Below are 16,022 nucleotides of genomic sequence, written 5' to 3' on the forward strand. Positions count from 1 at the left end.
GGCAGTGAGAAACTCTGAAGGATACAAAGGAAACTGCTAATACTGGTTACCTGATTTTGGTGAGGGGTGCTCAGAGAAGGAGGAAGGCTTTTCACTGTATACCTTTTTATATGTTTTATTTGGGGGCCATGTGAATATATTATCTATTCTAAAAAAGGGAAATGTTAGTGGCCTCTCTTTTTAAAATCAAAGCAAATCACTCTACTATGAGTTGGAAAAGTTAAAAGGACCTCATGAAAGGCACGTAGAAATTATTCTGGGGCTCATTCTTGTATTTGATGACAAAAAAAGGTAATTGCCTCTTAAGAGTTTATGTTCTAGTTAGGGAAATAGACAGTGAATAAGGAAACATGTAAAGAAGATGATTTTGAAATGTGGTGAATGCTATGAGGAAAATAAAACAAGGAGATGGGAAGGGAGAGGGAAAAGCCAATTTTAGTGGAAGAGCCCTCCAGATAAGACCCAAGGAAGCAACATGGAGTGTCATCTGGGCAGACAGCTGATCTTGGAAAAATCCAATCCAAACAATGGGAACAGCAAGTACAAAGGCCCTGAGGTGGGAACAGATTTGGCATTTGTCAAGAAAAGGAAGGAAAGCCCGCGTGGCAGAGTCTTGTGGGAGAGATGAGTCAGGGATGCAGCAGAGTCCTTGACTGCCAGGGTGAGCTGTTTGCTAAGGTGAGTGATTTGGTAAAGTGATTCCAAAGAAAGAAGGTTAATCCTGAAAGAATAATCAGGGAAAGCTTCACATGGGTGGTAGCATTTGAGTTGGGCTCTGAAGAGTGGATCTGAAGAGTGGTTATTTATGAAGAAAAGTGATTCTAAGAAACCACTTAGTGAGGACAGACCAAATTCCGGAGGAAAAGTGTATGTGTAGGGTGACCATCTGTCTGCCTGTCATGCTGTCTGTGTAGCCCTGTCTCTCTGCATTCCCATTTGCTAACTGGGTCCCTATCTTTCCCTGCAGCTTTGGGCCGGAGCACTAGCCTCACCGAGAAAGATCTGAAAGAGGCCAAGGCACGGAGCCAGCAGATTGCAGCCCAGCTGACCACCCCTCCCAGCTCCAACTCCCGTGGCGTCCAGCTCTTCAATAGGCGCCGGCAGAGGGTAAACGAGTTCACGTTGGAGAGCCACGGCCAGAGGGACCAGAAGCCCAGCCCTAAGTCCCTCAGTGTGCTCCCTGAAAGCTCCACAGGCCATGCCCTGGGGCTCGGTTTGAGTCCCACCTCACTTCCGGAGCCAAGCCCTCCAAGGAACCCTGATTCCCAAAGCCCTGGCATAGGGATCCCTTGCTCAAGCATGGAGGGGTACTCAGAGGAGGCCAGCCTGCTGCGGCACCTGGAGAAGGTGGCCAGTGAGGAGGAAGAGGTACCGCTGGTGGTTTATTTAAAGGAGAACGCAGCCCTGCTGACAGCCAACGGGTTGCACCTGTCCCAGAACCGAGAGCCCCAGCAGGCCCCGCCCACCCCGCCTCCAGCTGAAGTCCCTGGCCCAGCTGCAGATGTCAACCAAAACCTTTCCTCACCCAGTGCCACACTTGCCGCATCAGCTGCTGACAGCAACCAAAACCCGCCAGCCACAGACATCAATGAGAACCCACCAGCAACTGTCCTCCCCTCAAGCCTGCCACTTTCTAGTGCCCAGCAGAATTCTTCCGAGGTACAACTCCCGCCGAATGACTCAGGGCCAGAATCCAAGCCCAGCACCCTGTGTGCGGGTGGGCAACCCCAGGCACCAGCCACGGAACTGAGATCCAGCACGCTCCTAATAGATAACATTTCAGCTCCACCCACCACCAACAACACCTTCTCCAGGGAAGCCACTCCCATGTCCATCCCCGGGCCCTCAGCCCCAGATCTCATGTCCAGCTCTCTGCTCATTGATGTCCAGCCCCACTCCCCAGTGATATCAGCAGAACAGGAGATGTCTGGGCGGGCAGCCACCACCATGCCTGCCAAGCTGTACAGTGAGGTCCATGTCATGCTGGCCAAGCCCCCCTCAGTGGTCAACAGAACGGCCAGGCCTTTTGGGATTCAGGCATCAGGGGGCACCAGCCAGATGGAGCGGAGACCCACAGTGGAGAGACGACATTTGGGAGAGAAGGCCTCAACCTCCCAGCCCCCCACCATGGCAGACAGGAGCCCCCGGCCGCTGAGACACATCATGTCCCACAGCCCCATGATGGAGAGGCGGCCTGTGGCACAGCGAAGCCCCGCCTTGGAGAGACGCCCCTTGGGGAACTTCACCCCACCCCCCACCTATGCTGAGACCCTGTCCACGGCCCCCTCAGCGTCCCGGGTTAGGTCTCCCCCCTCTTATTCTGCCCTGTACCCCAGCTCTGACGCTAAGCCTTCCCATCTGAAAGGTCAGGCAGTTCCTGCCAGCAAGACAGGCATTTTGGAGGAGTCCATGGCCCGCCGGGGCAGCCGGAAATCCATGTTCACCTTCGTGGAGAAGCCCAAGGTGACCCCAAATCCAGACCTGCTGGATCTGGTACAGACGGCTGATGAGAAGCGGAGGCAAAGGGACCAGGGGGAGGCGGGCGTGGAGGAAGAGCCCTTCGCGCTGGGGGCCGAAGCCTCCAACTTCCAGCAGGAGCCAGCACCCCGGGACAGGGCCAGCCCCGCAGCAGCCGAGGAGACCCAACCCGAGTGGGCCTCGTGCCTCAAGTCTCCCCGCATCCAGGCCAAGCCCAAGTCCAAGCCCAACCAGAACCTCTCGGAGGCCTCCGGGAAGGGGGCGGAGCTCTATGCCCGCCGCCAGTCACGGATGGAGAAGTACGTCATCGAGTCTTCAGGCCACGCCGAACTGGCCCGCTGCCCTTCGCCCACCATGTCCCTGCCTTCATCCTGGAAATATGCCACCAACGCCCCCGGAGGCTTCCGAGTGGCATCCCGAAGCCCTGCTCGGACCCCGCCTGCCTCCCTCTACCACGGCTATCTGCCCGAGAATGGGGTCCTGCGTCCAGAGCCCACCAAGCAGCCGCCGTACCAGCTGCGGCCCTCGCTCTTTGTTCTCTCGCCCATCAAGGAACCTGCCAAGGCTTCGCCAAGAGCCGCTTCGCCAAGAGCCGCCTCACCTGCCAAGCCGAGCTCCCTGGACCTGACACCCAACCTACCCAGGGCAGGCCTCCCGCTGTCTCCTGCCCTGCCACGGCACTCCCGCTCCTCACCTGGCCTCTACACCTCACCTGGCCAGGACGGCCTCCAGCCCACTGCCGTCAGCCCTACCTACAGCAGTGATATCTCCCCCGTGTCTCCCTCCAGGGCCTGGTCCCCCCGAGCCAAGCAGGCCCCAAGGCCCTCCTTCTCCACCCGGAACGCAGGAATCGAGGCCCAGGTGTGGAAGCCTTCCTTCTGCTTCAAGTAACCGGACCAGAGGGGTCCCACTGCCTGCACAGCCCCGTCTCTGAGGGCAGGATGGAGAGTGGATGTGGCAGGAAATGGCACAGGGCTAAGTGTCAGGAGTAGGGGAAGTCTGAGGGTTCAAGGTCTGATGCTGCCACCAGCCAGCTTTGTGACCTTGGGCAGGTAGCCTCCCCTCTCTGAGCTGTGGCTGCCCCTTCTTTGCCATAGGGGGCTTGGACTTCATGATTCTGGGTGAGGAGGAGGAGAGCCACGGGGAGAGAACTCCCTTGGCAGCCCTAATGAGGCTGAGGGGGCTTCTTTTGGCCTTGATGAGCGGTGGGGTCGCCAGGGTCCGATGCCAGCGTCTTGCTGGGGGAATGGCCCGGAAAGGAAACCTAACACGGTCTCCTGGAGCAAACAGAGCCTGGCAGTGCCCACGGAATCAGTCATCTAAGGGTCTGCCTCCATAGCTGCCCAGTGGGGCCTTCCTCATTGTGGCCCAAGCTCCTGGCATCTTTCTGGTTCTTGCTGGATTCTCACCTCCACAGTCTCTTTCACCTCTGCCTTCTGGACACTGTTTCCTCTCCGCTGCTTCCAAGAGCTTTACCTCGGCCTCATCCTCTTCTCCTCTCCTCGGGTCATTCCGCTGGACAAGGACTTTACCACCACAGCTGTCTGACGCTTACCTTCCTGCCCCTCTGCTTGGCTGCCTCCGTATTCTCTCCAAGCCTCTGGCTCTGCTTTAGGGAGACTTCTGGGCCCAGACCTCAGTCCCAGTTCCACTTAGCTTGTCCCCACTGTTCTGGGTTGGTGGAGGTTTCAAGGAATGTTGAGAGGAGGGCCCTATAGATGGCTATGCAGATGTAGGTGTGCATTCAGGAGTATGTATTCAGTGTATCCACTGGCTGTTTTGGCTCAACCTCAGCCAAAATCTGCCTAATTAAAAGCAGCCATCTTAGTGAGTAAAATGGGCCCCAGGGAGAGAGAGAGATAGGAGAGGAGTGTTCTGGCCCTATCTGGGTCATCCATTTGCTGTGTGACTTTAGCCAAGTCACTTTCCCTCTCTGGGCCTCTCAGTTTTCTCATCTATATAATAAGGGTGTGTGGATGGAGATGATAGGTTAGTGCTTTGGGAGAAAGACTTTGTGACGAACAAGATAGTCCCTTGAGAAGAGTGGGAAAGGAATGGGCTGTTGCCCTATGCCAGGTAGAAGTTAGATATCTGTGAGGGCAGCCTGGCCAGGGTGTAGTTGCCTTGAGCTGCTGTAGCAGACCAGGGAGGGGATCAGAAGGATAGGCTGGGATGGCTCAGGCTCAAGGATTGCCCGAAGATAGAGGGCAGTGTCGTAAGGGCTGGGGCAGGAGCAGAGCAGCTCAGTGGGAAGGGATAGGGGAGACCTTTAGGTTTTTTAGAAAGAGGTGAGGATTTAGGGGGTCTGGATTCTTGCAGACTAACTCTCTGAGAATCTTTGAGTCTCAGTTTCCCTATTCATACAGTGAGGGCGTTGAGTCAAGTAGTATGAGATCCCTGCCAACTCTGCCACCTTTGAGGTGATACAGCTTCCCAAAACCAGGCTTTGTGGAGAGTTAGAGAATACAGAAGCAAGAGGCAAGATTAAGATGGAAGCTTTCTAAGGCTGGGGGCCGAGGACCACCCACTTCCTCTTCCCCGGCCCTATTTCTGGGCTCCCCAGCAGGGTGAGGGGTGGTGGGGGTGGTGCCCATGCTGGGTTGAGCCTGCAGTTTTCTTGAGCTCTGGGCTTGTCTCCATGGTAACAGGGGGTGCTTTGCCAGTGAGTTCATTGGGCCCGGAACGCGGGATTGTGTGTGTGGGGGGAGTCGTGAGTGAGCTCAGCTCTTTTGTGGCAGACCCCTCTGGGACAAAGTGAAGCCCCAGCCCTATGCTCCCTTTAACCCCCAGAGGCCAGCCATGGAGGACCCATTCTCCATCCTGCAGCTCCTGAGGCGAGGCTGAGCTCCTCCTCCGACTTTGTTTCCTCTCCTGTTCTAAATACACTTTGCCTCAAATCCGTCTTGCTTCTTTCTTTCTTCCCCGCTCGCAGCCAGGGCCCCTCCCTCCTCCCTGATGCTGACCTGTGGAACGGGGGTGGGACCTGCTCCGTTTCTGGGTGTGCATGTGTGGTGCTGGTGCCTCTCTGTGTCTTGGCTGTTGCCTGAAGCTGCTGGGGGCCTGTATCTGCTAGAGAATAGAGGAGTGCTGTTGAAAGTGAGGGCTACCCTCTCTCGTCCCCAGGCCAGATCCAGGTAACCAGGATCCTATGGAAATCACATTCTTCTGCTCTCTCCTTCCCTCGGAGTTTGGCCAGAAATATTGCAGAGCATGGGGGAAACCCATTGCCCCTTCCAGACCAGATATGTTTGGGTCCTTTTAGAAATGGAATTTAAATGCCTTTAGCCAGAACATTCACTCTGCAGCTCCTCAGGTCCCCTTCCCCTCTCCCTATTATCTCTCTCCGGCCATTTCCTAGATCAGCCACTGCCTGACTCCCCAAAGCATTTGAGTTTACGTTCATGGTGGAGAGGAAAAGCACCATCATGGAGAATCAGGAAAATTGGATTCTAGTTCCAGATGTGCTTGTGACTCCTTATGTGACTCCAGACAACTCTTTGTAGTCCTAGGACTCAGTTTCCCCTTCTGTGCAATGAAAAGATTGCAGAAGGGGTTCTGGGAACTCTGTTCACTGATAGTCCATGTCTAACTGCTCTGCTCACACCTTCATCCCACACACATGCCCTGTTTTGGGGCTAGGGCTGAGTTAAATGGGTGCCACTTTCTGAATTCTCACCAGCTGCATTTCCAAGGAGTCCTGGTATATACCATGCATTGAAACCTTTGTCAGAAAGTGAACAGTTCTGATTCCCTGCAGTTTTTTTATATTGTGCTCTCCTTCTCTCCACCAACACACACACACACACACACACACACACACACACACACACACACACAGAGTTAGTACTCGGACATTGCAGTCAGTATGAGGTCAGGCTATTAGTTTTGCTTGCCCACCTCCAAATGACAGAGAGCCGCTTGTCAGTGATCCAAACACCCCAACCAGTACTTGAGCCTTTCTGTTTCATAATCTCAGCTGAACTCTTGTTACTTCTTCCACTCAATGGTCCTGGCGTTCCCCTAGTGGTCACCATACGTAATGACAACCCTTTAGAGATAGAGCTCTCCCTGCCCCATCATACTCTTCTGGCTGGAGAGCCCTGCTTCCTCTGCCTCAGTAGCTGTTGGCCAACTCAGATCATGATCTCTTGGTCCCACTTCCCATTCAGAGTGGCACTGTGGGCCAGTGTTGGGATATGCTTGGGCCCATCCTGATTTGGATTTGGCCTTGAGACTCTAGCCTCCAGTCCTTTCCTCCTGGTCAAGGAGCAGGGACCTCCCTCCCAGGGTGAACCTTCTATAGCACAGCTACCTGTAAGCTACCTGAGATGTCTCATACATATATCCACACAGCACTCAGCAGCCCCCAATGTCTCTAGCTCATATGTACACAACTCTGACCCTGGGGGTAAAAGGGGTGGGTTCCACACTGAGCCTTAACTTTCCCACCTCATGACTGGGGTCTTGGATGTCCCCAGTAGGTATCTAGTGGTCACTCTACCACTACTATCCCATAAAAATTCTCCTTTTCAAGCTGCTGTGCAACATTCACTTATAGGCTAAAAGGCTCCAATGCTGAATGTGGGCTCAGGTAGCAGTTGCTGCATTCTGTTTTGGAGATCACATTCAATTTATGTCTGTTCTTCTTTTTGATTGGGGGAAATTAGATTGGATGCAGTTGCTGCATTCTGTTTTGGAGATTACATTCAATTTATGTCTGTTCTTCCTTTTGATTGGGGGAAATTAGATTGGATGAGAGGCCAACTGACTTGACTATGGCTGATTGCTGATTGGATGGGAGAATGGTTCTTGTGGATGGTTCTAGATTTGATTGTACAAGTAACTCAGAATGAACTGGCTCGCTCTGGACTCTTATGGATGACTGTTGGTGAATTTGGAGTGGATCGGGAGTGTGAGTGGACTGGTTATTGCTGGACTCTGACTGGAGTAACAGTTGGATAGTTTAGCAAGTACTTGCTGGACATGGCTTCCGAAGCTCTCCACTTTCAGTTCGAAACTGGCTGTGGTGGAGCGTTTGAGCAGCAGATAGACACACGTGCACACTCCCCAGTAGGGCACAGCACACTGAGTTATTATCTACAACTCTGAACTGCATTTTCCCCTTTAGTAAAATGGGTTTTAAATACCAATTACTCCAACTGTCGTGAGGCTCTAATGAGAGGTAAAGGATAAAATTGAACCTTGTAGACTGGAAAGTCCTTAAACAGGTATGGCAGTGCACAGCAGAACAGTACTTTGTCACCTGAAGGCATATTCACATCTCCACCTCACTGAAGCACATCCTCCGCCCTGACCAGAGGTCTAGTGAATATGCTGCCTAGAGAGGAATGCCCATCTTCCTATTGTGTTTCCACCTGTCCATGGGAACTTCTTCCCTGCTCAGGTATCAAAGGAAAAATGAGGAGGTGACAATGGCAATAGAACAAGGGGGTTAGGGCCAAGAGGATCATTTATGAGGTCCACCCTTAGTAATGAGTTATCTTCAAATTTTTAAGTTTTTTAATAGGTAATACACCCATGTGGTTCAAAAATCTAAGTTTCATGAAAAGGAACATATTGGAAAACATTATCCCCACCCCCTGGGGCTGTGTGCCCTGTTCCAGCTCACCCCACTTCCTAAAGGGTAGCCACTTTCCTCAGTTTTGTGTCTCCTTCCAGTATATCTTTACATAACCAACACCTATTGAGCATTTATGCTCTTTCAGGTAACATTCTTTTACATGGGTTGTCTCACTTAATCCTCACCTTATAGAGTACATACTATCATCCCCCATTTTACAAAGTAGGAAACTGAAGCCCAGAAGGCTGAAGCAACATGCCAAGTTCACTAGTAAATGAAGGGCGCTGTTTCCAAAGCCATCGTCCGTAGTAATATCTGCCTCCCAGTGAAGAGCAAAGGGCAGATATCATGGGGTCTTTCAAAGCACTCTGGGCTTAGACTGGGGGCACTGCGTTTTATTGCCGGCACCACCTGACTCTGGCCGGTGGGTTCCCGGCTCTGTACGGCTCTCGCCCCCTTCCAACACTCGGACGTAGAAAATCCCACCACTAACGCCTGCGCCCACCCCCTGTGCTCTCTCCCCAGGACCGCCGGGAGAGCCTGCCCACCTCCCCTCCCTGGACGCCAGGTGCGTCCCGGCCCCCCAGTAGCCTGGACGGCTGGGTGAGCCCGGGACCGTGGGAGCCGGGCCGTGGGAGCAGCATGAGCAGCCCCCCGCTGCCGCCGCCGCCGCCGCCGCCGCCACCGCCCATGTCCCCCTCGTGGAGCGAGCGCTCGGTGTCTCCGCTGCGTCTCGAGCCTGAGGCGCGGGCCCCCAGCCGCCAGCTGCAGGCGCTTCTGGCGCGAAACATCATTAACGCGGCCCGGCGCAAGAGCGCCTCCCCGCGGTCAGCGAGTGGCGAAAGCCTGCGGCCCTTCCTCCCGCCGCGGGGGCCGCCGCTGCCGCTGCCGCCGCCGCCACCGCCGCCGCCGCCGCCGCGCATGCGCTCGCCGCAGCCCGCCCGCCAGGGCCTGGCTACGGCGTCCCGCTCCACGTTCGCCCCGATCCCGCGGAGCCCGCTGCCCGCCGGGCCCTCGCCCTGCGTCAGCCCCCGGAGTCCGCTGCCCGCGCCGCCCAGGCCCTTCCCTTACCGCCGCTCGCCCACGGACTCTGACGTGTCCCTCGACTCCGAGGACTCCGGGGCCAAGTCGCCCGGCATCCTCGGCTACAACATCTGTCCCCGCGGATGGAATGGCAGCCTGAGGCTCAAGCGTGGCAGTCTCCCCACCGAGGCCTCTTGCTCCACTTAAATGCTGCCCCTTACCCCGAGCGGGCCGGGCCGGAAGAGCCGTCGAGCCTGGGGGACACCAGCACCTCTTCACCAAGGGTTCTGGCCTCTGGGCTGCGTCAGAGTTAAGGGAAGAAGGGAAGGAGAGCTCTGGGCTTGAGGGTGGAGCAGGGACCTAAAATCGGTTATAATAACCCTTGCTCTTTCATTCAGTCCAGTGTGACCCCGGGCCAGACCCCTCCTCTCCCTGACCCTCAGCTTTCCCATCGGTTTAATGGGTATTCAACCAAGGTTATCTCCAAGCGTCTAAATCCTCCTCCCTTCCCCATCAATGTATTCCAACATACATATAACAGTGCCTTGGAAGAGGCAGAGCAGGGCATATATAGACCTTTAGACGTGCTGGGTTCCAAGGTTCCAGACACCTCCCTCCTTCAGGCCTTACTTTCTGAAGTCTGGCAAATGAGGAGTTTATTAAGAAGCTCCCAGGCGCTGTTCCCTCCACCCCCCCCCCAACCCCACCCCAGGCCCTGGCCTGATCATCCGGCTTCTTGGCATCAAACCCCAGCAGGAGCAGCTGTTTTCCATCTCTTCCCAGACAGGCTCTATTTTTACCATGGTGACCTTTAGAGAGGCCTCCCAGGCCAGCTCAAGGTGCCCCGCTGGCCGTTTGGAGAGGGGAAGTGAGAATGTTCCCCCAGCCCTTGCTAGTACTACTTTCTCCTCCACCCCAGCTCAGGCTGTCCAGGAAAGAGAGTTATAAGATGATGTTCCTGCCCCAGGCCCCTGGCTCTGTCCTCTGGGTCTCCTACTGGTCTCTCTAATCCAACTCTCCCCTCTGAGCCCTTTCATCGCAGATTCTGGGCTTAAAGCTGAGCTGGGGAGAGAAAAGATAAGGAGCTACCCTGTGGCTTTACCTGATGGCCCTTGAGTTTGGGGTTGCCCATTTGAAAAGACATAGGGTAAGAGTTTCTTGTATGGCAGATATGCAAGCTGTGATGTGACCTGGCCGGGAGGCAATAGAGGGGATTCTGGAAGGAGATGGGATTGCCCCCAGATAACCTCTGAGGGCTCGTCCATGAAAAGCATTCTATGGTATTAGGAAGGAGGCAGAGTATTAGCTGGGCTTGAACTGAGGGCAGATGAGCTTGGGTTGGTGAGTGGGGGCTTAGGGTCAGGTTTTGCCTGTGTTTCTGGCCTCCTGGGGAGTACCCCCCACACACACACACACCGCTTCAGTTAAAGGCTCCAGCCTCAGTGTCCTTATAATGCCTAGATGAGTGGCTACTGTCCTGCCCCATCTCTTTCTCATTGCACTCTGACTGGCCTAGCTGTTACGTGGTGCCTAGTGATCCAGGGAGGCAGGAGCCCTGGCCTGTCCATCCTCCAAGCATCAATGGCTCTAATTCCAGTCGCCAGGAGGAACAAGGGGAAGAATGTGGCTTTGAGGTCCACAGTTTCCAGAGTTGGTTGGTGGTGCCCTCTAGAGGTTCAGACTGCCTTCAGGATGCTCTGGCTGGCAGGGCTGGAGCTGGTTGAGGATCAAAGTTATGTGGATGAGAGGACCCTGGGATGTTGCTGAAGGTGAGGAACAGAACGTGATTTGGGATTAGAAGTAGACCTACCTGCCTCTTAGGGTGATATTAGACCTGGAATCCCCAAGTGAGGCTGGGAGAAGCTGAGCTCAGGATGAAAGAGAGTTGGGGTGGGAGGGGGGTGCTTTGAAGTAAAGAAGTGATCCCAGAGAGTCCCTAGGGCTCAAAGATTTGGAACACAGACGCTGTGGATGGAAAGAGGAGAGGGTCCTCCTGTTGGGTCAAGGATGAGTGATTACATTTACCATAGCCCCTACCTGCTGCATGGTCCTTTGTAGCATGGAAAGCTGGGACTGAGGGGCTCTCCCAGAGACAAGACATTATCTGGCCTCTGGCGGGTGTACAGAGACTCCACTTCTACCTGCATTTCCCCTAGAGAGCCAGCAGGAGGCAGCCTGGGGAAGCTGCAGTTCTGTCCGTTCTCTCTTGGTCACTGCCTTCTTTCCCATCTATTCCTCTTACCCACTAGAGCTTACCTGTGGCCTGTCTCTCCTCTCCTGTAGAATTCAGCTCTGGCCTTCAATAAATGCTTCCTGCATCCTTCTGCCTCCTGTGTCATTTTCAGCTGTTTCTGAAGCCCTTCCCTTCTCCTCAACCACGGAATGGTCCATGGGGCTCTGGGTGGGTGGGAATACTTGAGGCACATGAGATAGGAGCTTGGAAAAGAGCAACCATGAGGACAGATGGCAACATTGGAAAAACTTAGGACCAAAAGGAAGTCCCTGGGTTTAAGTCCTGGTCCTGTTATCAGATAACTGGTTGTTCCTGGGTAAACCTGCTCCTGCTTCAGGCCACAGCTTCCTTATCTGTTTAATAAGGGAGCTGGGCTAGGTGAGGTTTCAGGGAGGTAGTGTCCAGGCCCTGGCCACAAGGCACATTATCTGGCCTCTGGCTGGTGCACAGAAGCTCCACTTCTACCTGCAATTCCCCAGAGGGGCTGGGGCCGAGCCGAGTCTGGGCCCAATGTGTTCTGAGGCTGCTTCCTCTGGGCAGGGCAGGGCCCAGACCAGCAGGATGTGAGGTCGCATCCAAGCTCGTCAACCATGGTGAGGTGAGGACCCAACTACTACGAGTCCTTCTCTCCTGATGGAAGCATTATTTGCCCAGAGAAGAGAATCGGGGTCCCTCTCTGGGGTGAGATCAGGCCTGCTTTGTGAACATCCTTGGGCACAGGGGCCCGCGGGGCAGTGTTTTAGTCTGTTAAAGCTGCCGGAATGCAATATACCAGAAATGGAACAGCTTTCGCAAAGGGAATTTGTTAAGTTGCAAGTTTACAGCTCTAAGGTCATAAAAATGTCCAAACTAAGAGAAAGATACCTTGATTCAAGAAAGACCAATAGGTCCAGAACACCTTTGTCAGCTGGGAAGGCACCTGGCTGGTGTCTGCTGGAGTCTTTGGCTTCTGATTTCAAACAGCTTCCCCAGGGGCATTGACTTTCTACATCTCCAAAAGTCTGGGTCTCATGTGGGCTCTGTCAGCTCTGCAGCTTTTTCCAAAATGGTTCCCTCTTAAAGGACTCCAGTAAGTGATCCCACCTTGCATGGTGGAGACACATCTCCACGGAAACCATATAATCAAAGTTACCAACCACAATGGAAACAACCTAATCAAAAAGATCCCACCCAACAATATCGAACGAGGACTAAAGAACATGGCTTTTCTGGGGTCCGCGACAGTTTCAAACTGACACATTCCACCTTCTGGACCCAAGAAAAATACATGTTCTTTCCATGTACAAAATGCATTCATTCCATGACAACATTACAAAGCCTTAAACCATTTCATTTACAATGCAAATACAATTCAAAGTCAGAAACAGCACAAAATCTCATCAAAGTCAGCTACAGACATGGTCTGTCCTAAGCCAAAATTTTCCTCTGGCTCTGGACTTGTAAAACTCAGAACGAGTAATTTGCTGCCAATGTACAAAGGGGGAACAATCATAAGATACATATTCCCATTGCCAGAGGGAAAAATTGAAAGGTAAACAGGGATCACCGGACTCAAGCTTCTTCCGAAACCTTGCAAGGCAAACTCCTTTGGATTTCAAAGTCTTAGAGTCATTTATCATTAGGGCTTTAGAACGTGACAGTTCCACACTTTCCAAGGGCCTACCCAGAGGGCCTGCTCTCTGCAAATGCTGGGGTGAGGGTTGCAACACTGGGACTCATTGGGGGACCACCTTTTCTCAGCTCCACCCTCTTCAAACATGGTGGTAGCACCTAAGCTCTCTGCCATCTCTGGGGCACACGCTCAACCCCTTTAGAACAATTGGGCAATCAGTTGGCTCCCCCCAGTCCTCAGTTTATATGTCCCACCTTCTCTGAGGCCTGGGGCACTGAAGCTCTTCCTAAACAATGAAGTGGAAGGCCTGCCCTCTGCTTCTGGGGCAAATCCCCCCTCTCCACCTGTGTAGGTGGGTCTGCTCTTCTGGCCTGAGATTTCCTAGCTCCAGACCTTAGCTTCCAGAGTTCTGCCTTTGAAATCACTTTTCTTTCAATTTGTCCCTTTTCTGTCCCTTTTAGTTCAGACTGGCACTGGTTCCGTTTATACAGATCCTGCCACACTCTTGCCAGCTTTCTATGCAGTATACTCGCATCATACCCATCAGAAAATAGGACTTTCCACAAATCCTTTCTGGATAACTTCTGCAATCTTGGCTTGTCCTGTAATGACTGACTGATTCCATGTTTGGTTAAATCCTCATATGGGGCACTATTCTCTGTCATTCCCCTTTCTGGAAGCCCAGAATTTTCCAGACCATAATTTCTGGTTTCTTTGTATCCAAGAGTTCAGTTCTCAGTTTATCTCTTTCCTGTCGCATTTCAATATAAGCTGCAAGGAGAAGCCAGACTGCACTTTCCACATCTAATTTAGAAATCTCTTCAGCTAAGTATCCCAGTTCATGGCTTTTAAAATTTGCCTTCCATCCAAAACCAATAGTCAATTTTGCCAGATTCTCAGCCACTTTAAAACAAAGATCGCCTTCCTTCCAGTTTTCAATAACACATGCATCATTTCTATCTAAGGCCTTATCAGAAGTACCTTTAGAGTGCACATTTCTACCAACAGTCTCTTCAATGCATTCTAGGCCTTCTCTATCAAGCACCTCACAATTCTTCAGAAATCTTCCCCTTATCTATTTAAAAACTTGTTCCAACATATTTGGTATTTGCAAATTGCAGCACCCCACTTTTCCGGTTCCAAAATGTTTCAGTTTGTTAAAGCTGCCAGAATGTAATATATCAGAAATGGAATGGCTTTCTTTTGGCATGGCAGGTGAGAACTCTGCCTGCTGAGCCACTGTGGCCCGCGCTGGAATGACTTAAAAGCCATTTATTGTCCCTTAATAAAAGGAATTTATTAAGTTACAAGTTTGCAGTTCTCAGGCCATAAAAATATCCAAACTAAGGCATCCAGAGAAAGATATCTTGATTCAAGAAAGGGTGATGAGTCCAAAACACCTCTGCCAGCTGGGAAGTCACATGGTTGGTGTCTGCTGGGGTTTTTAGCTCCTGATTTCCAACAGTTTCCTCAGGGGTATTTACTTGCTGCTTCTCCAAACATCTGGGTTTTGTGTTAGTTCTGTCAGCTCTGAAGCTTTTTCCAAAGCTGCTTAAGGAAGCTTCTTAAAGGACTCAATAAGTTACCCCACCTTGAATGGGTGGAGACACAACTCCATGGAAACCACCTAACCAAAAGTTCTCACCCACAGTCCGGTGTGTCACATCTCCATGGAAACAGTAAAAAAGATTCCACCCAACAATATTGAATGAGGAATAAAGGACATGGCTTTTCTGGGGCACACAACAGTTTCAAACCAGCAGGGCAGCCACAGCAGAGGTCAGGCTTTGGGCCTGAGCAGGTGTCAGAGATACACCCTTGGGCAGTCCATAACCCACATACGGTGCTCCCACCCTGGGCCAGGACGCCCTTGCTGGTTCCACTCTTCCCCAGGAGCTGTGGTCTGTGTGCTTCTGACACGGTCTTTATCTTCAGCAGGAACCTCTCCTGAGCAGTATTCTACTACCTACTGGTCATCTTATCCCAGTTCCCAGACACCTCAAACCAAGTCATCCCAAACTAAACTCAGCATCTCTGTCCACCCCCCACCCCCCAAAACCATCCTTTCCCTGCCCCTTTCTATCTTAATCACTCAAGCCAAAAACCTGGGAGGTGTCATTGATTCTTTCATTCCCTTATCTCCCAAATCCCATCCAATTTCTCACCAAGATCTGGTGGTTCTCCAAATACCCATCCAATCCCCCTCCTCTTCGCCACCTCCACTGTCACTGTCCCAGGCCAGCCACCTGGCCAGCCATCTCTCACGTGGCCACAGTGAAATACTCCTACTGGGTCTCAGTGTCTCCAGTCCTGCCCCCTCCAATCCATTTCCCACATGGCAGCCAGATACGTCTTCGAAGAAACCAGTCTGACTATTCAATCCAACTCTCTTTAACTTTTCAACAGTTTCTCATGGCCCTTTATAAAGCACCATTTCCATTTGAAAAGCCGCTGTGCATGGCCCCTGCACACCTGTCTGGCCTCATGTCTCATCACCCACCCTAGCTCCAACTCTCCGGGTTACTCACGGATGCCCTAACATCTTTAGACATGATGTGCCCTCTGTCCTTTACCTACAGTGCCTTTGCCCCTTCTCTGCCCAGTGAACTCCCACTCATCCTTCAAGGCCCAACTCAGATGTCTCCTCCTCTGGGAAACCCTCCCCAAGCCCCAGGCTGGGCTGCGACACCTGCCCTTGGGTTCTCCCAGAACATTTCCCATGATGCATCGCAAAAGCTTGTTTATGGGTATGACTCCGGCCTGGCTGAGCTCCTTGAGAACAGAGGCCCTGCCTTACTTATTTCTGGTCTATAAAGACAGGCCCAAAGAATGTGAGAAGGTCGTGGGAGGGAAAGAGGGAGAAGAGAAGGAAGGAAGGCAGCAAGGAAGAAAGAAAATAAAGAAAGAATAAGTTAAGCAAAGATATTGGGGGACCATTCATTCATGCATTCATTCACCCAAGAAATATTATTGATTAAATTCCTCCCAGGTACTGTTCTAGGCACTAAGGATACAACAAACTAAGTGAGTGGCAACCGAATCTGCTTTTCCAGGTGGCTGGTGTGTGTGTGTGTGTGTGTGTGTGTGTGTGTACA

General features: G+C 52.5%; 1 protein-coding gene across 5 annotated transcripts in view; it reads left to right on the forward strand.

The window, feature by feature from the left end:
- The window catches only part of SYNPO (synaptopodin), a 68,971-nt gene extending 57,569 nt beyond the window's left edge, over positions 1–11,402 (forward strand). For 4 of the 5 annotated variants that reach the window (XM_077137415.1, XM_077137414.1, XM_077137416.1 and 1 more), the window contains 2 exons: positions 968–3,339; positions 8,585–11,402. In XM_077137415.1, coding sequence (XP_076993530.1) covers positions 968–3,339; positions 8,585–9,289 — 3,077 coding nt within the window. In that variant the 3' untranslated portion in view covers positions 9,290–11,402. Of the gene's footprint in view, positions 1–967; positions 5,378–8,584 lie in introns of those variants that run through there. The other variant, XM_077137417.1, reaches the window with a different exon arrangement.
- The last annotated feature ends 4,620 nt before the right edge of the window (positions 11,403–16,022 follow it).

Source organism: Tamandua tetradactyla, chromosome 20 (assembly GCF_023851605.1).
Source record: "Tamandua tetradactyla isolate mTamTet1 chromosome 20, mTamTet1.pri, whole genome shotgun sequence".
NCBI lineage: Eukaryota > Metazoa > Chordata > Mammalia > Pilosa > Myrmecophagidae > Tamandua > Tamandua tetradactyla.